Consider the following 23,809-nt stretch of genomic DNA (forward strand, 5'->3'; position numbering starts at 1 on the left):
TTATATAGTAACCAAAAAATGTGAAGTAACTAAACATTTTTATATTTTAGATTCTTTGCTATGATCACTGCTTTGCTCTCTTAGTATTCTCTCCATGAGCTTCATGAGGTGGTCACCTGAAATGGTTTTCCAAAGAGTCTTGAGAGAACTTCCCAGAGGTTGATAGAGAGATGGCCAAAGGTTAATATTTCAGTCATCAAAGTAAAGGGCGGCTACTTTAAGGAATCTAAAATATAAAACATATTTAAGGTTCTTTTACAAATTTTCACTTGCTACATAATTCCATATATGTTCATTCACTGTTTTGATGCCTTCAATGAGAATCTACATACAATGTAAATGTTCATGAAAATAAAGAAAACCATTAACAATTGCAGTTGTTGCATGGATGGCAACCTGGATAGATCCTTTCTTCTGCTGCCTCATAGATGGATGGATTGATGGATGGAGATGACCACAAGCTGTGATTTAAAGCAGGTCATCAATGTAGAATATTTCGGGTTTCAGTCTATATATTTGTTTCTACACTTGTCTCTTGCCATATTAGGTGGTCATAATGCCACAAAACAGTTTTTGTGTGTTTTCTTTAATACAAAAACGTAAAGTTTTATGAATCTCAACTGTGTTTCAAAGAATCTCTTGGAGTTATCCAGCACCTAAAAAACCTGAAATAGCACTTTGATTTAATGGGAATCAGAAGAGGCAAATCAGACACTAACTTTTATTTTTATTTTACCTTTACCTGACCAGAAAGAACTCAATGCAAATAAAATTCTCTCTTGGCCTACACAGCAACACTGAAACTGCTTCAGGCACAATTTCAAACATAAATCCATACAATAAACACCAATACATATTTTAAAAGGATCTACAGTGAGATGTATGTATTTCTACGTCTTCTAAACCTCATTAAAAGTGTTCAAAGAGACCATTTCCTTGAGACATAAAACTGACTGCAGGCAGATAGAGCAGGATATGGAAATCTAGGATACTGAAATCTCTTCCCCAGTACAATCTAGACCCTTGAATCATGAAAAGGCAGAGGTTCTGGGAATGAAGATAGTAGTAACACCCCACAATCGTTTTGTTGTTAGCTTAGAAGTTTTGTAGGTTGAATTCAAATAGTTGCTTTCTAAAAATTAGGATGTACTCGTGGTTATTCTTCTGGTGGACAGGGAAGACAAACCCAGCCACACATAAAAGTAAGAGCTTTGAGATTTGGTATAAAACTAAGAGCGCTATGATAGGCTGAGTCAAACATGTGCAGACACTAAGAGGAAACATACATGTACAGGTCATGGTCATAATATTAGAATATTGTGAAAAAATGTATTTATTTCAGTAATTCCATTCAAAAAGTGAAACTTGTATATTATATTTATTCATTACACATAGACTGATATATTGATTTCTCTGGAGGCAGAGAGGAGAGGCACAGAATCCACCTTGCGTGAGGTCCAATGTAAAGTTTCCACAGTCAGTGATGGTTTGGGGTGTCATGTCATCTGCTGGTGTTGGTCCACTGTATTTTCTGTTGTCCAAGGTCAACGCAGCCGTCTACCAGGACGTTTTAGAGCACTTCATGCTTCCTGCTGCTGACCAACTTTATGGAGATGCAGATTTTATTTTCCAACAGGACTTGGCACCTGCACACAGTGCCAAAGCTACCAGTACCTGGTTGAAGGACCATAGTATCCCTGTTCTTAATTAGCCAGCAAACTTGCCTGACCTTAACCCCATAGAAAATCTATGGGGTATTGTGAAGAGGAAGATGCAATTCATCAGATCCAACAATTCAGAAGAGCTGAAAGCCACTATCAGAGCAGCCTGGGCTCTAATAACACCTGAGCAGTGCCACAGACTGATCAACTCCATGCCACGCTGCATTGCTGCAGTAATCAAGGCAAAAGGAGCCCCAACTAAGTATTGAGTGCTGTACATGCTCATACTTTTCATGTTCATACATTTCAGTTGGCCAGTATTTCTAAAAATCTTTTTTTGTTTTTGTTTTAAGTAATATTCTAATTTTCTGAGATACTGAATTTAGGTTTTTAATTAGTTGTCAGTTATAATCGTCAAATTTAAAAGAAATAAAAATTTTAAATATATCAGTCTGTGTGTAATGAATGAATATAACATATAAGTTTCACTTTTTGAATGGAATTACTAAAATAAATCAATTTTTTTCATGATATTCTAATTTATGACCAGCAGTTGTGTATAACATCTCATGAAAGTTTCAGTGACATTTTTTTCTTGGCTTCAAAAGAGAAACAAGACCAATTTTATTTTCAGATTTATTTACTGCTTTAAGTCATGGAGTGAATTTTGGACAGTATTAAAACCATTTTAAAGTTTATTACAACTGTCTTCCTCTGTGGAGTGTGGACAACAAATGACTGCATCATCAGCATAAAGGTGAACATTAGTTCTCAGGACCTTTTGAAACATGAATAATGTAGATGATAAAGAGCAGTACAAGAACTAAACCTTGAGGAGCACCATTCAAGGTATTAAGTGGCCTAAAAATAAAACTGCCTAAACAAACTGAGATTGTCAATTTAATTATGCTGACTTCAAAACCATTAGCTAGCCATGGTGTACAGACCTATTTTCTTACAATGATTATACTTTGCAAAACATAGGGGCCTACTCTGTATTGACAAGACATGCAAGCATTAGAAAACCTGTTCAGAGCAATGAAAAATAACTTTTTTCCAAGTGTTTTTGGTGCCCTGGCACCATGCTACTCTGGGCAGAGGGCCCCATGTCAAAAACACTCATTGGACCACATGAATTTAACTTTGTGTTTTAAATGTCTCTGTAAGTTTCCTAGATCATTTTTTGTTTTGTTTTTTGACGTACTTTAGAGCTTGTAGCAATTTATGTGTGTGTGTATATGTAGTTTTTGTTGCGTTGGACCCTGGGTCGGTACTCGGTACCACCCTAGACTCCCCCTAGAAATCCGCTCCGGGTTTTCTGACCGTCCCGGCGATGTCCAACTGTCACCGTCTGTTACTCCTGGAGGAGAGGCGGGTAAAATGTAAACACTGGTCCCTTCACCATGGAGACTTTTTTAGTTGTTGCTCGCCAGACGTCATTGTTTCTTTCTCATTAAACCGGAAACCTTTATCAGCCTATGTAGTGTTACTGAATGTTGGTCTTTCAAGCTGAATAGTTGGCTTTTAAACGAATAAACCCACCAACAGCGAACGTTATGTTAGCTAAGTTAGCTAGCTGCTGCTAGCTAGTGTCAGCTAGCGGTAGCAAACGTTATTGATTTAATTTAGCTCTGTAAATACTTTTAGTCGCCTATTGGTGCGTCCTCATGCATCTTGATGGAGAACTACGCAGAGTTTGCGCAGCGTTGTCTTTCTAAACTGAAGGAAAACGAGGAAGAAAAGGAGGGACACCGCAGAACCTTATCAGCATCCTCCCTGATCCGCTTCTATGGACGACCCATCCTTCCTCCACTGGTACGATGCTCATTTAATGACAGTTTTTCTCCGTTTATCTGACTAGAAGGAAGCCGACACTTTTTAATGTACGCTTCTTGATACTGTTCATTAACACAAACATTCAAAATAGTTCTCTGGAAAATGTGTTCATGCTACAAGCTGATCAGATGTGAAGTTTGCGTCTTGGTTAAACTGTTCGTATTAAAGAGGTTGTCAGAGCTGTTGCTTTTCAGTCTTCTGCTGTGTTTAAGAATACCAGCGTGTGTTTTGTGTTGCTAACAGCTCTCAGGGAAACAGAGAGAAGAGATGAGGCGACACAGAGATGAAGCACAGAAAGATACAGCCAAGAAAAAGCTCAAGGATGACCCCAGAATGGCCTACGTGCAAACTATCCTGCGCAGCGTACAGGTAATTAAACTACTGCACACGATCGCACAGATAAAGCTATCACCGGCCAATACTGATTTCTTCTTTATACTGATTTCTTCTTTGAGGTATGACCTACAACTTCTAAATTCATGAGTCAACAATTTGTTTGTAAGTCATTTTAACCATGAAAGTGTGCTTCCGGTTCCTTGAAAAAGGTAGAAGTCCAACAGAAAATTGAATGATTACAAGATTACCCCCATTTACGCTCAAAAAGCACATCTATAATCTTAAACTATTTTATACCAAGCTCAAAAAAATGTGCATATGATAGAATATGCAGTTTGTTGATCAGTGTACAGATTGATTAAAGTGAAAGTCTTCAGTTTTGGTGTATTAAAGTAAAAAGGGGAACAAAAATCAAACCTTTCAGTGTTTAACTTGCCAATCAACGGTCAGAGCAGAGCAAAGAAAAATTGACCGATTTTAATAACTGGTCAGTTCATCGGTGCCTCGCTAAAACTAAATGCAAGCCCTGAATTTACAGAATTTCTGTCTGGTTTATGCTGTTGAATAACTTTTTTGTGTTGAATAAAATCCATTACGTTTTGTTTTGAATAATTATCTGTGGATGCAGTTTACTTTTATGATGTATGTTATTGAGATTAATCTTACCTCTTAGGGTTAGCCTTACTCCTAGTCTCCCTTGGCCCTTAATTGACATAGAAAGGTAATGCGTAACAGGTTTTCACTGATTGCTTCTTTGTAAAAAAAAAAAAAAAAAAACATCCCTTAATATGCCTATAGTTGTTGTGTAAACAGTTATCAGTCATGCTGTAGACATAAATTCTATGCTTTTTAAGAGCAAGTTAATGCCAAATATTCACCGGCAAAAAATATGTGCAATGTAATCAGATTTCTGTGAATTTAAATATGTACCATATGGTATATAGTTGTTCCAAAATAGCAGACAGTAAGTATACAAATATTCAAACATATTTAAAGTATACCGATGGGTAGTCTGACTGCAAGTATACTAAAGTTTGTCAGAATTGAATAGGGTAATACATCAGAATACCTCAAACAAGACATTACAGCTTTTATGTTCTTCTGACAATATATTTTAAACTGAAAGACCATGTTTTCTACTTTTTTTAGGAAAAGGGCAGCTAACTTGGGATGCACGATATACTGGCAATGACATCGGTATCGGCCGATATTAGTCATTTTTTAACATATCCAGGGTTCTCACCAGAGGGCCGCTACGCTAAAAGTTGTCACCATTACACTGAAATTAGGCCGATACGATAATTGTTTATGAGTGTATCGGCCCTTTACCTGACATCTGGGCTTCCTCCGTGTGGCTTTTATGTTAGCAATTGTGCATGCACTGAATCTGTTCCTGCTTTACTGCCAAAAATCAAGAGCACATACTTTTAATTTGAGAGCAGGATTTCATTCTGCTTGTACTCAAAACTAGTAATGCTTGCACTCAAAAACTTCTGCTTTCATTCAAATATACTCTGTTCTCTCTCAAATCTTTGTTTCTGCGCTCTGATCTAATGCTTCTTGCATAGATAAGTTCTCCTGCTGCTTGCTTCATCCTCCATGCTCGCAAACTTGTTCTATGCTCGGCTCAAAACTGTGCTCTCAAGTTTCTTCGCTGGTCGCAAATTCTTTTTGCTCTCTCTCAAATTAAAGTCGTATAATCTCCTAGCAACCATATCAGCCAATACAATGACAGTGTGCAACTGCTAGGTCACAGGCTTAGTTGGGGTGCGCTTGTTTCCTTCTACTGAGCATACCTGTGTTGCTACAATTTATGACTGAGAACATATTGCATTTGGCTCAGGAATTGCTCCAGAATTTGATGCCTCAGCAGAGTCTGTCACCATGGTAAAAAGTATAACATTATAGTTATTTTATTGTGAAGCACTTTAATTATGGAAAATGAAGAATAAGGATTTATTTATAAAATGTATGATTTAGATATCATAAATAGCTATCACAATTATCCCAAGTAAAAAGAAAGTGTTTAATTTAACCCATCAAGGACCAAACCTTTAAAATGTAAGGTTAGCTCTGTCACCGTTTTACTGAAAATATTGTTATAACAGTGATATTATAAATCATTAACTTTATCTTTGATATACTAGATGAATTAGCAAATTTACAATGCATTTCTTAAATAGGTCTTTCACTGAAAAGATGTTTGTCATATTTTATTTTAATGTTGTTTATGTTGATAGAAACAGATGTACATATTAAACAACTGAATGTTTAAAATCACTTCAAGATAGTTTGAATTATCCATTGTCATTGTACTTTGCTGAGTTGAGCTATCCATTGAAGTAGATTGACCTATTTCACAAAATTGCGACGCACACCGGATGCATAGAAACACTTACTTCCAGACTTTTCTCCGTATGACCCGTGTCAGGGAAGTAGCAACACAGGTACGCTCAGTAGAAGGAAACAAGAACACCCCAACTAAGCCTGTGACCTAGCAGTTGCACGCTGTCATTCTATTGGCTGATATGGTTGCTAGGAGATGATACAACTTTAATCTGAGAGAGAGCAAAAAGAATTTGCGAGCAGCGAAGAAACTTGAGAGCACAGTTTTGATCCGAGCAGAGAGCAAGTTTGTGAGCATGGAGGATGAAGCAAGCAGGAGGAGAAATTATCTATGCAAGAAGCATTAGATCAGAGCACAGAAACAAAGATTTGAAAGAGAACAGAGTATATTTGAATGAAAGCAGAAGGTTTGAGTGTAGGCATTACTAGGTACAAGCAGAATGAAATCCTGCTCTCAAATTAAAAATATGTGCTCTTGATTTTTGGCAGTGTATTTTCCCCATTATGATCCTGTGCGCTTGCTAACGGTAAAACTTTCTAAAATCATGTCACAGCTTCGAATGGTGGGCATAAACGGTGTTGTATCACGGCGTTCTTCCCGGTAGCCGCTAAGCACAAATCGGGTGACGGTCATTCCACTAATGGCGAGGAGCAAAATGATGGGCCTGCAAACACTATTAGCACTGCGTCAGTCATAGACAAGGACGTCATTTCTGCTGTTGGAGGGCTTAACAAGCAGAAGAAACGACGGCTGTCTGGCTTTGATCCAGCATGGAAAGCAGCCTTCCAATGGCTGGAAATAACCGCAGATGAAGCTGGTAGGCCTTCACATTGGGTTATTTGCGCTGACTTTTGAACCTATGATTTTTCTTAATGCCGTCTAGTCAGAAAATATAAATAAATAAACTTTTCATCTCTGACTGTGTGCTGCCTCTGTATGTTAAAGTTGTGTGCAACAGTTTAATTAATTGCTAAAGCTCACACAACAATAATGCCCCTCTAAGCTTCAAGGTAACCCGTCCAAATGCCTTAAAATCCAATAGCTTTAAATAGCTTAAGAAAAGCTTTTCTCCTTAGCACCCAGTGATATTAATATCGGATATCGATATCGGCCGGAATTTTTATATCGGTTCATCCCTACAGCTAACATCTCTGGAGACACCACACATCCTGAACAAAAACTGTTTAGAGTTTTATCTTCAGGTCGGCCCTACAGAGAATTAATGGCAAAAACCAGCTTCCACAGAGACCGTTTCTTTCCCCAGGCCTCACAGCCAGAGTAGTCAGCTAGTCTGCTGGAAACGAGCAGATTTGCACTATCACAACCTGCCTTCCATCTTTAAAATACATTTAAAAAAGGAGTGATACTGAAGATAATATATGGAAGCATTTTAAACTATACATCACAATAGCCCATCTTCTACTTTACAGACACAGTTACGGTGCCCTACCCTTTAGAAACATTGGATTAAGAATATAAAATGAGGGACATTCGGTAAAATGGGACTCAGCCCAATTTACTAGTGATTTGAACAATAGATTTCTAAACCTATGGTGCAACATCCTTTACAATCTAAGAAAAAAGTAGGATTTATAACAAACACACACTGGTGAGATGGCATTACAAGTTTAGTATAAAATGGATGTTAATGTAGGAGCCTCATCAAGGTCTTGTGGATGAGAAGGAAGACCTTGAACTGAACCCAGACTTTACTGGAATCTAGTCGTGTATCATAAAATATAGACCAATGGTTCTCAAACTGTGGTACTAGCACCACTGGCAGTACTCAAGATCCCAGTAGGAGTTCTGAGAAGAAATTTCGGTACAAAGTAAGATAAATAGTGTTTCATAATTGTCTTAAAGGGAAATGTTATGCAAAGCAGAATAGACAGAAACCTTAGTGGTACATTTTGATCTTGGTGACAGACAAAAAGAGAATATGTTGGAAACTCCTGTGGAAACTGACAGATTATGTTGCTGTGGGACAATGGTGTCATGGCTATTGTATTTTAGATTTGATGATGTTCTTATCAGCAAATATTTATCATTTTACAGAGAGATGAGAGAAGACTGCCATCAACTACATTAGGGGACTTCATCAAACACAGCTGTTGAAACAAAGAATAGAAGACGCACAAAATGACAAAAAAGCCCTGAAAAAGCAAAGACCTGTCCCATTTGCTTCCTTATGTATATATAAGCTTGTATATAAGCTTGTAACGTTGTACTTACTGCTGTATTTTAATGTCTGTTGTTATGGTGGTACTTGGAGACCAGAGTATTTTATTTGAAGAAGCTTGTTATATGTAGCAGCAGATTTTGACTCCAACTATATAAAAAAAAAAAATGTTTACTGGTCAGTAATGAGGTTTTGTTTTTCTCTTATCAAGAAGATGCAAAATAATAACTCACATAACTGAAAGAAAATAGAAGGCGGGGTTATCCAAGACCATTCTGTTTAAATCATCAACCTAAAAAATAGTATTTTGGGATTAGATTCTATTAAACATGTTCCTACTGTTTTAAAAAAATAAAGTTCTTGAGGATATCAACAACATAAGAGGATAGAACAGCACAAAATTTCACTTTGGTTAGATGAATATTAGGAACATGCAGTGATAGTTCCCACTGTTGGACTTTGGATTTAAGTTGTCTAGAGACTTGGGAGCTGCTAAAGATTTGCAACAGTAGCTTAATAAACAGCAGCTTTAAATCAGGTCTCCTATGGGGAAAATATATCAAGAAAATTAGCAGGAACACCACAGAGGATCCCTTATAGGTATCCGAGAAAGATTAATTAGAAAGTGCTTCTAGTTAGTTAAATGCAATATAAGCAGGTTTACAGTTACACCCAAAATCTAAGGTTATTTTTTTGTCTTTTTTCTAAAAATCCTTTTCATACTTGCCAAAAAAATATTAAATGTTGAAGCATAAATGGCTTTTAAAAACTGGCAACAAAACACTTTAGTTTGTGGGTGAGGATACCTGTGTCCTCTCAGTGCTGTGGAGGGATATCTTACCAGTTCATAACAAAATGGTAACTGTTTTATTCTTATGTCCTAAACCATTATCTCCCCACACACAGGCGTCTTCAGCCTCAAATCATTGAATTTGCTTTAAAACCCAAGAAAAAAAGGGGATCTAAATAAAATAAAAATATTTAATGGTTCAGTTTGATAAGGGACACAGAGAACTTGGCTGAATTAGACCAATTTGAGCTTAACTGGCCCAGACCACTGACTGGCAGGTTCTAAACCAAAAAATCTGATCTCTGTCTGGTAACGAAACACTCTGTACTTAAGGGCTAATAGGTGGTGCTAACGGCAACACTTTTCAATGTGGAAGTCGTTACTGAAGGAAGAAGGAAAGTTGTCTTTTTCAGTATCAGTGAGATGTTTCATAGTAAGTCAGAGGAAGTGTAAGAAGACGTTTAAAAGACAGCTGTATTTATTTAGGAAATATGTTCATTCAGCCAGCCACAGAGAGGAAAACTTAAACAGATAACAGGAAGGCCGAAGGTATTACTGCAAAGTTCCTCCATTTTGTCCTTCTTATCCTTTAAACTCTATAATGAAATGCACTGGATCTGGAAATGTCACTGTTTTGAATATCAGTATCGATATCAATATGAGTATTGAGGGTCTATATTCTGTAGGAAATACACACAGACTGCTGTTTACAGATGCTAAATACAATTTAAAATGTCAACTATGACATTCATTTTGTCTTTGGTTTCAATTAGCCAAGCCTCTCAAACACCTTATTGCGTTGCCTCTGCATCATAAATAATTATTGGCTGCTAAAAGCAGAAAGGCTAGAAAAAAATATTTTGATTGCTGTTAATCTAGGAGAAAACTGAATTGGCTCAAATCTGTATTGGCTGGTCAAACCTTTACAAAACTGGCCTCTAAACTCTAATTAGAGCTTCTATATTTTTGTTTGTTCATAAAACGATGTCTTTGATCTCATTATTGTATTTTTTTGTTTTGCCTGTGCAGCTGAGAAAGACGCCAACCCTGCAGGATTTACTTCAAGAAACAGAGATTAAAGCCGAATCTTCTTGCCTACATAACACCAGCAGGTTCTCTGTGTCCTGCAGTGATGTTTCTAATAGAACCAGGGATAGTCTTTCACCAGTACCTGTCATGAAAGTAAAGAACGGTATCTTTCTCCCTCCAAAGACTTCTACGGCATACAGTGCCTTTTTTCCTTCAGATATACCGCCTCAGCAAAGTTACCACGAATGGTCCCTTACTGACCTACTGGACAGCCAACAAGGATCACACCCATGTTCCTTTAATGCTGCAAGCCACCAGTCGCTATCTTCAGGCTATGTGACCTGTGAGAATCAGGAAAACACCACTGCTGTTTCTGGTAAGATTGACTTCAGGACCACTGAAGAAATGGACAACGTTGGTGGGTTTTTTCTTCACAACACCTCAGATACAATTGCCAAAATGCCTGATATTGTTAGCCACCCTCCTATAAATGGTGAGGAATTAGAGAGGACTGGACTGGAGTCATTCTTTTGCAGTAACATAATGGGAGCAAAAGATGTCTGCAGCACCTCATTTCACATTGATTCAGAGAGATGTGGTTCCCTAAGAGCTGAACAGCCTGAACTCAGTCATCCACACAGTCTAAACAAAGAGGTCAACATCTCCTTTACAGCCAGGCTAGACCCTGCCAGGAATAGCAGCACAGAAATAAATGATGGCTCACTTGCTTTTTCTGAAGAAAATGGCCTGTCAGACGATCCAGATTTACAGCAGGCCTTAAATCTGACAAAACAAGTCCATGTTCAGAAAACCCCCAGCAAGGCAGAAGCAGAACCTGTAGACAATCAAATCAACATAGCGGACTTAAAGGAACCCGAGGAGTTTCGTCCTCTAAGCCTTCAGGCCTTGCTAAAGAAGTCTCAGGAGTACCGGCGCTGCCAGCGGATGCTCAGGAACCAAGCCAAAAGCACTAAAATCCACCAGAAGAGAACCCAGGAGCAGCCAAGGGCCCAGGTGGAGGAGTCAAGCCTCTCTGATAAGGAGAACGATGAGTTATATCACAAGGGCGCTGTGACTGTAGAGGGCAAGAAAACTAAAGAAATCAGAGGCTCCTTTATCCAGTCAGTGGAACCCTCAGCACAGAAATCCTGGGAGGCAAACATAATTCAGAGTGAAGTCACTGAAAGCAAAAATGTAGTAGAAGATGAGAAAACAATGGAAAGTTTCAGCGTTGAAGAAGAAACATCTTTAAAAAATAAGCTAAACAGTTCTCAAGAATTCATAACGATCCCTAAAAAGACTGGCGTTTTGATTCAGCAGCAGCCAGGGTCAGTGAAAACACCCCTTATCCAAGGAACGTTTTATGAGACCCCCTGTCTTACATCTTATCTTGGATGTGTTGGGAAATACCGCTCTGTTCCAGTCCCAAACATCTGTCTGAGTCCCGTTCCCTGCAAAAGTAAAGCAGTTGATGCTGCAGGAACATCAGAACCCAAATTTGATTCCAGTTCTGACTTCAATGAAATCAGAGTTAAGGACCTAAAGCAGAGGCCAACACCAGTTCCTTCTGCTGTGAATCTCACGGTTGAAGACAATGCCACAAGCGTGTTTGCCAAAAGTTCGCTGCACATCGATCAGCTCGAGTCAAATTTGTGCAGTCTGAAGGTGCTGATTTCAGATCTGGAGTCCACAGTCAAAGAGAACTTGGACGATCGCCGGCAACCTGACAGCAGCATGCAAAGTGAAGAAAGCTTTGAGAGCAGTAAGGACTCTGAGCAAATTGAAAACGCTGGTCAGGATAACTCCTCTGGCTGTTTGAAGGACACACAGGGAGCTGATGGCAATGAAGTAGATGAATTACAGCAAATACAATCATTCATTCTGTTTAAGAAAATGGATAAAGATGTGGGACCTGAACCAAGGACGTATCGCAGAGATGATGTTTCCCTCACAGTACGGAACAGCGGGTCTGAAATCATTAAATTAAGCAAACAAAGTCAGGCCTCAGCCACAAAACGAGAAAACAGAAACAAGATGAGTGCAGAAGGAGGAGGCAATACTAATGCACAGCGTGAAATTTGCAAAACGGAGCAACTACTTTCTAAAAGTATGATGTCTGTAGCACAGCAGATGCGAATACCTAGTATTTTTCGAAATGTTACCTCCAAAAACTTCCCACCTTGTCACATTGCAGATCAGGGTGCCCATCTTAAGGAAAGAGAGGGAAATATAACTACTGAAGCTGAGGGCTCTGTCTGCTCACCATCTCTTAATCAGTCATATGATGTGGACACACCATCAGACCTTTGGTTCCAGGAAGGACCAGGATCTGACCCTGGCTCACAAGGTAGTCATGGTCAGGAGAAACATCTGACTCCAGAGAGTGGGAGTGAAGATCAAGTGGGGGTGTCTAAGGTCAAACGGAGACTGCTCATGCATGTGACCGAGGGGACCCTGGAGAAGAGTGACATTACGAACCGAGAAGTGGACTCTATGGCCACACCAAACCCCGGCAGCCCTACAGGTAAGGACACGTTGGAGAATGACCGTCAGCTGTTTGAGGGGTGCAGGTTTTATTCCTATGAAACGGGTAGATCAGGTATCCTGGAAGTAAAAATAATTGCAGAAGAATAGATGAATTTGCATCAGCTGAGGAAATGGTTTAGTAGAAGTTCTGTAGGACTAGAAACAGAGATGCACTGATCAGACCTGCCTTTAACCTGCCAATACCAATTTAAGCAATTTGGATTTATCTTTAAGAACGATAACAGAAGATATAAGAAAAGCATTGATCATAGTTTTTGTCTTCATAGTTTTTTCTGCTGAGCAGTCATTAGTTATTTATATTAGCAGCATTATGCCATGTGTTAGAGAGCAATTGCTGTACAAGAGAGTATTACTAATATTTTTAAACAAATTGAGAGAGTTGACATTTTAGCACAGTTAGCGTAGCTAGCGTTACAGAACCAGGGATCTCCTTGTGCATATTCTAAAGAAATTTCCAAATCTAGCATGTTTCATGACAGAAAGAGGTTTAAACTTAAGTTCAAAAAGTTAAAACAGAACAACTTTGCTGTATTATGTTCAGCCTTCCTGTTCTCTCCTGAAAGTCTTGCTCTCGCTTGCTTTCTTGCAGCCTGAATGAACCACGTGTCGACACCTCATTAAAAATGCAGTTCCCTTTTTAAACCTCTGTTCATAGTTTTTTGCTTCCTGTGATTTAATTTAGCTTGATGACAACAATGACAACAACATTCTTTACATTGTTGTCGTTAACTTGATTATTACATATGGCGCATTCACTGAATAATGGCCGAGTTCCTGACCAGCCGGTCACCAGTTAGAGCTGGTCAAGCTGAAAATTAGCCAGTTCTGGTCAATGGCTGTTTTCCTCTAATAAGAACCATGATTTATTATTTTCTTACCAAAAACCCTCCACTGCATCTGAATTTTGTCTTGCAGTTGTTGTTTTTTTTACCTGTGACCATTAGTTTTTGTGGTTATCTTCAGCTGCAGTGCATTGGTCTGAAGGTGGTGGCATTCAGAAGCAAGAGCAACTGAAACAGATCCATGCTGCTCAAGTCAGAGCCCTGCAAGAGGAGCACAGGAAGCAGCAGAAAGAACTTCTACAGGTGACACAGTAAAATTATGTGTTGGCAACTTTGGGGGTTTAATTTAATGCGATCAAGATGACAGATCTAAAAATTTAAATGCATATATTAAATGACCAGAGTCGGTTTTATGGGGTTTCTTATGCCATTCATTTTGCGACCCATTGCAGTGAGTGTGCCTGTGTTTTAGGTGCCAGCACAACTCATTCAAATTGTGTAGGATCCCTGGGTTGTTTTATGGGTCAAAGCAATGAAAGGTGATTGCACTTATTTTTGTTTAACAACAAACTTGAAATCCATTCACAAATAATTATGTTTGAATAAGACTGACAGACTTTCTCTCAAACTGGGAAATCCAGTGCAGAAACTGTGAATTGTAAAAGTTACTTTAAAACACCTCTTGTTTTGTTTTTATGATCTACCCTAATCATCAAATCATGAGAAAATCCTGGGAAGTCAAATTAGATTTTGATTACTTTAATATTGCAGGCTTTTAATGTGTGGGATTCAAGAGAGGACAAGCAGAGGAGTTTAAACAGTCAGCTGGCAAACCTGTCGTTGTCAAACAGGTGATGAACAGGATTAGATTGAGAAGACAGAGTGAACTCAGTTTCTCACATGTTACTCTTAATTGACTTGAATCATTGACAGTTTGTGATAAGGAAAACAAAGCTTAGCGATGTTCAGTAAATGTTTCCCCGACTACCGCAACATAAACCAGAAACTGTTGCATTGGTTTCCGACACTTCTGCATCACACAATTAACTGACTGGGAATTAAATAATGCAGTTCATTTTGTTGCACATTAACAACAGGGAGCTGGTGATGCTGCAACCTGTATGGTCTTAGGTTATATGAACCTCACTGTGAAGCAAAAGAAGGTTGATTTTTGTAGCTGGTGAACCAGGTATGTGTAGATTTGGCCAGATGCCTGGATTAGGGTCCTACTGAAAGACCCAGAGACAACAGAGGTTCAGGTTTCTGGTAGCATCTACCAATGTCAGATTTAAAATCTCCTGGTATTTCCTAGAGATCATGAAAAAGGCCCCCTCCTCAGATCCTCCAACGCCCTTAATAATGAGCATGAGGTGTGTTTCGGTATATTCGTCTTTAATAATTTGCTTAACTTCAGAGCCACCTGGACTGTTTTTTTGACAAAAAGCTCCATCTTTGACTTATCAAAGCACACAGTTCCAGTCCCAGTAGAGTTTAGTTGTTTATTTCATTAACACTCTTATAATCCTGCGTACTGTGCCTGGTCATCATATTACCACAGGGTAACAGAAACTTTCAGTTACAAGTGTTCTGGGATTGTTCAGACTGCCATTAACTGAGCTACCACTGATTTTGTTAAAAACATTCTTCTCTTAGAATGATTTTGTTTGCCCTCACTGAATAAATGTATTCAAATTTCAAATTAAAGGCAGGGTTAAAAAAAGAAATTAGATCCGAATTTATTTGAAGACATTTTACACATCTACCAACAAAGTGTCTGCATCTGTATGTTTCTGAAACAGCAAAACATTTATTCTGAGGCCAGTATTGTAACAGCAGATCGTCCTCCCATTGGCCTGTTTCTTGCATTGGATTGCATCACTTATTGCTGTACAGATTCTGTGCAATGTAATTCCAGAACAGCAGAAATAATTCACCCTGCCCGGGGTTGTTGGCTCACCCAAAGTCACCTTTTAGGAATTATAAATCAATGTCTGGCTCATCGTTGCTTTGTCTTTGAAAAGGAAAAGAGCCTTTTATGAATTTCTGACTGTTTGAGAAGAAGAATAACTCGGACTGCTAACATTTATTTTGAAACTAAAAGCACACAAGCGTTTACACACAAGTTGTCTGCCTACCTGTTAGAGTGAGCTCCTGGGTCGTGGCCAGACTACAGACGTCTGCTCATTACAAGAGACCTTCAGACTCTCTCCCAGTCTGGAGAAAAAGGGGATTCTTCCATAAATGTTTCATTACATCCCTAAAAGACAAGCTGGCACGGTTGCCTGTTTCCTTGTGTATGTGTGTGTGTGTGTGTGTGTGTGTGTGTGTGTGTGTGTGTGTGTGACCATGCAAGGCTTCAAGGACGCCTGCTGTTCTCTGGCAACCTGTTCCCGGTTCTGTAGCCCGTGTCTGTATATTTGTTCTTGGCCGGCATCCTCGCCCTGTTAATTGTGAGCTCTTTTTAATTTATGTATACTTAACAACAATATAATTAACATAAGCTGTTTAGTAAGAATATTCTCTCTGGCTCCCCTCCGTCGTCTGTGATGCGATGAGAGCGAGCTGGCTGGACTCTCCGGCAGAGGGTGGAGGGGGATCGAGGGAATTGACACAGAAAAGGGAAGGATCATTTGTTTAATTCATGAGCGTCTGTGGTAAGGAGCCAGATCGCCCTGCTGAGTGCCACCACTAATGATTCCTTCTCCTTTTTATTCTCTCCCTCTCTCTGTTTTATATTATACCACCTCCAACATTGTTCTTACTGTCTGCTTGTATTAATTTCATGGATCTCCCCGGTCTCCTCTGCTCTGTCTCTTGTCTCATCCTTCTTCCCTCTGTGCCCCATCGCTCCCCTTCTGTCTTATTCTCTCTACCCTCAATTAATTTCTTCCTCCTTCCTCATTTGCTGTCCTTTCCAATTCAATGTTTTCCACCCTTGTCCTCTCTCAGACGTACACACCTGTGCCTGCACACACACACACTCATATTTGCTCTCTCCATCTGTCCGTCTCAGGTGTTAGCAGCACGTTACCGTCTCCTGCAGGACGTGACTCCCCGCTCCACATCAGGCTCTAGATTTGGGGACACATTGACCTTCTCCAGCCCCTGTCAGGTATTACCTTGGGATATCTCGTCCCTCTCCACCTTTCATTTGTACAACTTCTAATTATACCCCATATATTTTTAATCCTAATCAGCATCAATCACACGTTACAGTTACTGATATATTCAGCAGCCTGAACTCCGGTTAGACTTCATTTGTTTAACAAACGTGACCCTTTAATGCTGCAGCTCTTGAATCAACAAGTGAGTGACAGCACATCAGCTGCTTATTATTCTGTTTATTATTCTCCGTTATAATGATGAGCTGCGAGTCCACTTCCACTGATGCTCCAAACAGATGCCAACAAAAGGACCTTGAGATGCTGTGTAGGAAATTAATTGGTTGTCATTGATGCAATTAGCATTCTCCTCTGTCTTCCCCTCTGCGGATCATTATTCGCCCTCCTCCCTCTCTCTTCCTTCATCAGCCCCTGTGCCCATTCTCGCAACCCTGCCACCCCCTGCTGGCTGCAGCCGTGAAGGGTTTTCTAACTCGCAGACTGCTGAGGACGGAGAGAGTGGAGCAGCTAGTGCGCACCATCAGGGTGAGTAAAAACAGTAGAGTTGCATCAGATTCATTTGTAAATAACTTATTTGGAATTACGTATTATGCAAATGACTGTTTCATGTTGTAAGTGGCAGAAGTATTCATACCCTTAATATTTTTTCACATTTCATCGTGTTACAAACAGAAACATCAATGTATCTTTCAGATTTTATGTGATTGATCCACACTAAGTTGTACATAATTGCGAAGTGGAAGGAAAATGATACAAAGCTTGAAAAATGTTTCACACATCTGAAAAGAGTGATGTGCAGTCCCCACAGAGTGATGCTGCCAGCAGTCTCGTCTCAGCAGAGCAACTTCTTCCACATAGTTTCAATTTATCAATCAAGTAAACTTTATTTATAGATCACTTTTCATACAGTCAGGTGTAACATAATGTGCTAAACATTAAATACAGACATTTAACCACTAGAGACACAAGGAATGATCAAAATGATCAAGTAAACAAACAGATAAAACAAGTCATTATTAGCAATTAATAATGAAGAGTTAAAAGTGATCGAAATTGAACACTTCCAAAAGGATGAGGAACTGTGGAAACACCACTGTGTAGATTTGCGAGGAAACACTGGACATATGTGTGTTACACTAAAGTTAAGACCATAGATAGTAAGAATAAATAAAAAAACAATAACATCTAGAATAGCAAAGAGCTATATTCTTAAAACATATGACAGTACTTTCCATGATTATTAAAATCCGCGTTAAAATAATAATAATGGGTTTTCCGCGTGCCCTACATGGTTTGTCGTCTGGACAGGACTTCATTGGCTTTCTTTCAACAATTACTTTTATATCTTACTATTCTTCCATAAAGGCCAGAGTACATGATTAGCAGTTGTCAGTTAACAGTTTCCTAAACCTGAGCTCTGGATCTGCAGCTCCTCTAGAGTTACCACAGGCCTCTTGGCTGCTTCTCTGATTAATGTTTTCAGTTGCATCCTACTCTCCACATCTTTCTCCCTGACCTGTCAGCTGTGTTCCTTGGTCTTCATGATGCTGCATCTTCACTAATGTTCTCTATCAAACCTCTTAGTCCTTCACAGAACAGCTGCATTTATGCTGAGAAAAAATTACGTTCTGTTACTCATCAGGTGACCGTTGAAGGTATTTGGCTGCAATGGATTTCATTTAGAATAATTTCCCTTCCACTTCACAACTCTCAACTACTTTTTGCCAGTCTTATCACATAAAACCCAAATAATTACATCGAGGTTTTTACTTGTTAGAAGACAGAATATGTAGCTGAGTGTGTGTGTGTGTGTGTGTGTGTGTGTGTGTGTGTGTGTGTGTGTGTGTGTAGGACACGCAGCAGTTCCTGCAAGTCTTCCAGCAGCAGAGCACCAGCAGAGGAGAGCGCTGCAGTAGGCAAGATGTAATATTGCAGGAGAGAGTTGCTCTGCAGGTGTGAACACAAACACGTGCAGTAAAGACATCTGTTAACTTGAGCCGTTACGAGCCCATCATTAAAGCCGTCGTCTGCCTTTTAATTGTGTCTTCCCTCCAGCTGCGCGCCGCCCGTTATGAGGTTTACGACATATTCTTCGGTCTGTCAGCCAGAGAGCAGATGCAGCTGATCAGATGGGACAGAGAGCTGGCCAAGGAGAGACAGCTCAGACGGCAGGTAATCTCCCCACCGACTGACTTCGCAGTGTGCAGTAAATCCTGGGGTGGTCGAATTAGGTGGAAGGTGATTCTGCCCCATCTGGGTCCATAATAACATAAATTACATGGAATGTAATTGGATCATGGTTCAGTTATTTATTTTTATTTATGTTGAATGAGAGTAGAAATAGGTGTACACATTTCCAGTATAAATGTTTTACATAGGACATAATTTACATTTATTTTGTTCTTACCAAATGAAAAACAACACGTGGGACATCATGTGTTGCTTCATTCAGAGATGCACCAATCAGAATTTTGTGGTTGATTTCAGATCTCCAGTTTTCGTCAAGCTTTGACCTGAAGATCCAGATTTTACCAATTCTGATTTCTCTTTAAGAACTATAATAAAAGAAGATAAAGCACTGGAAATATTTTGGCCATGCTGCTGTAAGCAGGCATTATTTATTTATTATAAAATGAATACAGAACTGACATTTTAAATGGTCTTTAGCATTTTTACAGGATTGCTACTCAGTCTGGAAAAGTGTTACATTTGATTTATTATTTTTCAAGTCTGAATAAGTATGGAAAAACAACATGCGATTCTGGAAAATCTTTGTATTTCCTGACTTTATTTCCTATCCTACATATATTACATAAATGTTCCTTGTTTCCTTTTTGTCTTCCTTGTGCCCTTAATTCTTTCCCTTCTTGTGTCTTTCCCTCCTTGCATTTTCTGGTTTCTGCCAGAGGTTCATAGTGAACTTCAGTTTTTTATATTTAAAATGAATGTTAAGGATTGGGAACTCTGGAAAGTTGACTCTGGAAAAGTCAAGAATTTTTACTGGGGATGCACTGATGTGAAAATATGAGCCAATATCGATATATCCGATATTAATATTATTGTTATGGCCGACAGCTGATATTTACCGACATTTTACCATACCCTTTCGACACATTAAAAAATTTACCACACCACTGAGGTTGCTTCTCTGCTTCAGTTAAACAGCCCACAATCCTGCGCTGCATGACTTTCATCGTTACATGGCCAAGCATACACCACATGGCCAACCTCCTCCCATCCCCTCCCCTCCCACAACACAAACACAAACAGCAACAAGATCGAAATAAACATCTGTTGTCAATATTGTCCAGTTTTACTGGGAAGGATACCGATATATATGATGCACCCCTAATTTTTACAGAACAAAATCAGTCTCTGAGTGTATTAGCTAGATAATGTAGTTGCTCCTCTTTAGTCAGATTTCACAAAGACTGGGAACATTTCCAAGCCCAGCAGGTTCCATGATAGACAGATGTTGAAATCCTAAAGGAATAAAACAAAGCACCATTGCTGTACTTATTTCAGCTTGCATGTTATCTGCTGAAATTCTCACTATTTCTCACAGCCTGGATGAACCACAGACTTGTCTCTACAAGATGTATGAATACAGTTTCCTTTTTAAATAACTTCTTGTGTGTCCGTGCTTCCTCTGACTTTATTTTAAACACCTTAAGAATGTTGAAAGTCGCTAACTTTGAGTTTTCTGCTCTCAGTAACAGCATCTATGATCAGACAAGGATCGTTTTTTTTAACAAGAGTTTTTAACCAGCCGGACCAATCAAGCAACTAAATCTAACTTCACCGTTTCCATGAACATGTGTATTTGATTAGCAACCGGGTGCTAAAAAGCATTTGGGTTTGAAGTATTTTGTGTTTAACACACAACCAAAAAGAACCAAACATTAGCCTGGTAAGGTTGTTAGGACATTTTATACAGTTTGAAGTTTTTCCAGGCCAAGCCGCCCCTCTCAGAACCCACGGGCTGAATTTAAAAGCAAGCTTCAACCCAGAGTGGGTGAGGCCAGTAAGACAGTCACACGCAGGCAATGTTTCTCCAGGTGTTTCCAGGCTCATTCCATGGTGCCGTTTTTATTTTAAGTCAAGCTTCACTGTTTACTTATTGTAGTTATTATCTCATTAAGTGCAGCTGAATGTAGTTTAATGACAATTTTTTGGTTTGTACATTTTTCATGACCTTTAACTCCTTTAAAGCAAGAAATGTCAAGAACATCCTGCTGGTCAGCAGTAGCTCAGAATAGTAACAGATGCATCAATTTAAGTCATGCATTATAGCATCATAATACACATAATAATGTTGTTTTGTTTAGTGTGGGCTGTTTGTGAGCTTTTAGCAGTGTACAGTGTAGGGGGGGCTGACCTTGTCGGGTGTTTCATTCATTAGAGAAGAGGTTGCAGCAGGATCACCCTGAAGTCAAACATGCTGTGCTCATAGAAACAGACATGAACTCATCATCTCAGATTTAACAGCATATCAGACCTTACGTTTAGAAGTTAAATTTAGGAATAGGCTTTATAAGTATAGCTGGTTAAACAGATTGCAATGAGGGAATGTTTTCTCTCAACATATATGGCACCATGTATTTTAGACAAATGAAACCAAAGTAGAGATAGCCACAAAGAAAACCAAACAAAACCAATAATTTACACCATCTCACAAGCATGGCGGTGGAGGGGTGATAGTTTAAACGTCAGGGAGGCAGCAGTGCTGAATCACCCCAATGAACAAGGTAACAGAAACTTAGTGAAGAACTGAATTACCCGTGTCCATTGCGTTTATTTTTCCCCCCTTTGATCCATCCTATCTCTGCTGACCAATGTGTGTGTGTGTGTGTTAACTTGTTTAGAACGGACATGCTGGCTATCCCAGCGGAAAGAGTTCTCTGTCAGCTGCGACGCAGAAATCGCTGGAGAGGAAGAGAGAAAGGATGTGAGTTTTCAATCAGTCTAGTTGAGTCGGTTCATTAGAAGTTGAATCCAGTGATATAAACAGTGCCTGCCACAGTTTTTAGCACCCCTGTTACAGATGTGTAAATAGCCTTACAACACATTGATCTTTTATTGATATGTTGGGGTCACCAAATCTCCATAGCAACCATTAGATGCAATCTACATGCTAACCTACTGTTTGGACGTTAAGCCAGAAAACACCCTGCTCTATCCTACCATCATCAGCAACAAACACTCCAGGTGGGTCTAACAGGAAACAAAAGATGACAACATGGAAAAGCACCTGATGCCCACTGTTAGGTATAGTGGAGGAGCTATGATGCTGTGGGCCTGTTTCTTTTCCATAAGTCCTGGGAGCTGTGTTTCAGCACCTGGCAATACGAACTATAAAAAACCAAGACATTCAAATAGAAATCAGGTGGAAGAGAGCTGAAAATGGGTCATAACCGGGTCTTACAGCAGCAATATTCACACAAATGTTCAAAGACCCATCTTTTTTCACCCTTGTGAAATGTTATGAGAGAAGACTAGATGCTGTCATATTGGCAGAAGGGAACTGAACAAAATATCAACAGCAGAGGAAACCATATTCCTGCTATCAGTGATTTTTTAAAATTATTTTCTAAGATGGGCTTTTTTCCTACTGAATAAGCGTACTCAAATGAAAAGTTTGATTTTTCAAACAACAGGGGTGCAAATTAGTGTTTCTGGCACTGTATTTTAAATCTTTGTGTTATGAACACTCCAGTGGTTGTCAGTGGCATCAGTGATGAATATTTTCAGCTCCAAAAAAATCATCTTTTCTTCCCTCTAGGATTCAGAAAAGGGCTGCTGAATGTCACAGTGGAGCTATGGTGCGGACCGGCCAAAAGTATGGATTCTCAGCCGAGAAGCCACTGGAGACAAAACGAGGACAGTTTAAAGCAAATCCTCACAGAGTTCCCAAAGGCGTTTGCTCGTCTAGACCTTGATGACCCTTTTTCTAATTGGCCCCAGTGAGAACTCCTCTAACAATGCCCTTAGCCAACTGAATGAATGGTGTATAACAAACCTTTTAGATGTTAAATGTAAATGGATCCTGTTGCTGACTGTCCTCAGGAGACACATGAGATATAGAGATGCTGTTACAGTAAAACTCATTATTTATCTAATCTGCTTCTTGCATCGTTCAGAGTTTTTAGTAAAGGAATCGTGGCTCATGACAGCAGAATATTCTCAAGAGCTGAAAAGAAACAACCCGTTTAGGAGATCCACTAATTGGCAGTTTGGCTCCAAATTATTGGCTCACTTGGACACTTATTGGGACATTTTTCTCATCGCAGCTGGAACCACACATCTTTAGGAAGACTTCAGGAGATATTCAGTTCCCTAACATGTAGTTTTGCTCAGTCTTGGAGTTATTGACTGCACCTGTGCTAAAAAAACGTTTTTTATGTGCCTTCCACCAAAGTCAGGTAAAGTGTAGTGGGCCAAAAGTGCTTTAATGTTATATAAATTTGTCAGTAAATATATGATAAATATTTAAATTTGAAATTATATAAATTGAAATGTATCATATGTAAATTGATGTATAATTATTTCATTAATTTTTTTCATGGTTCTAGTGCTGCAGTGCAATAATTTAAACTGCTACACTGCCTTAGTAAACGAACTTTAACATCTGATTGGCAGATAAAGACCAATCATCTTGACCGGAGCAGTGTTTGTCCCGCCCGCTGCCTTTTATGGGTAAGGCTGACAGATTTAAGGATTTTGTCATGTGCTGTAGCATGGGACCATGAAATAACTAGTTTTTGAATTACATATTTGATTACTTTTTAATAATTAGTGGCACATTTGGATAATTGTTTTGTTTATACAGTTTATTGCACTTTTGGCTCTACATAGTATTAGCACAGTTTGGCTCTCTTTTAAGTTTTGCATATTCTGTTCTCAGACATACTGAAATGTCATTTCTAAGTTTAAGATGTGATGTCATGAATACTTGGACCTGATTGTTGCCTTAAGATTTTGTACCGTTTTATAATTACACAAAATATGTGTAAACTTTTACAGTTTTAAATCTTTATGTGCAAAAATCTCAATATGTATGTTATTTATTTGTTTATGTATGTTTGATAATAAAGGGTTCTTCTCGTTATTTTTCTGCTGTGAAGTCTCTGAAACGTGGAGCATTTGCACACTCCCAGCAGCAGGGGTCGCTGTTGGCCGA

At 39.1% G+C, this 23,809-nt stretch overlaps 1 protein-coding gene and 1 long non-coding RNA gene across 4 annotated transcripts in view; one reads left to right on the plus strand and one right to left on the minus strand.

Annotated features, from left to right (window-relative positions):
- LOC124868753 overlaps window positions 1–6,246 on the minus strand; it is a 26,560-nt gene extending 20,314 nt beyond the window's left edge. Inside the window, exon 1 of the long non-coding RNA XR_007038376.1 lies at window positions 6,115–6,246. This is a non-coding gene — a long non-coding RNA (uncharacterized LOC124868753). The remainder of the gene's footprint in view (window positions 1–6,114) is intronic.
- si:ch73-100l22.3 lies at window positions 2,691–23,737 on the plus strand. Of its 3 annotated transcripts, XM_047366291.1 has the most exons (11): window positions 2,779–3,476; window positions 3,741–3,866; window positions 10,179–12,285; window positions 12,373–12,702; window positions 13,689–13,810; window positions 16,521–16,619; window positions 17,038–17,154; window positions 18,481–18,582; window positions 18,685–18,801; window positions 21,495–21,577; window positions 22,412–23,737. In XM_047366291.1, exons 1-11 carry the CDS (start codon window positions 3,339–3,341, stop codon window positions 22,566–22,568), a joined length of 3,498 nt encoding a protein of 1,165 aa, XP_047222247.1. In that variant the 5' UTR covers window positions 2,779–3,338; the 3' UTR covers window positions 22,569–23,737. The 3 variants fall into 3 exon arrangements, with proteins under 3 accessions (XP_047222248.1, XP_047222247.1, XP_047222246.1); XM_047366290.1 differs by having other exon boundaries at window positions 2,786–3,476; window positions 10,179–12,702; XM_047366292.1 differs by lacking the exons at window positions 21,495–21,577; window positions 22,412–23,737 and adding an exon at window positions 19,536–21,486 and having other exon boundaries at window positions 2,691–3,476; window positions 10,179–12,702.
- The last annotated feature ends 72 nt before the right edge of the window (window positions 23,738–23,809 follow it).

This window comes from Girardinichthys multiradiatus, chromosome 5, assembly GCF_021462225.1.
Source record: "Girardinichthys multiradiatus isolate DD_20200921_A chromosome 5, DD_fGirMul_XY1, whole genome shotgun sequence".
In the NCBI taxonomy this organism is placed as follows: Eukaryota; Metazoa; Chordata; class Actinopteri; order Cyprinodontiformes; family Goodeidae; genus Girardinichthys; species Girardinichthys multiradiatus.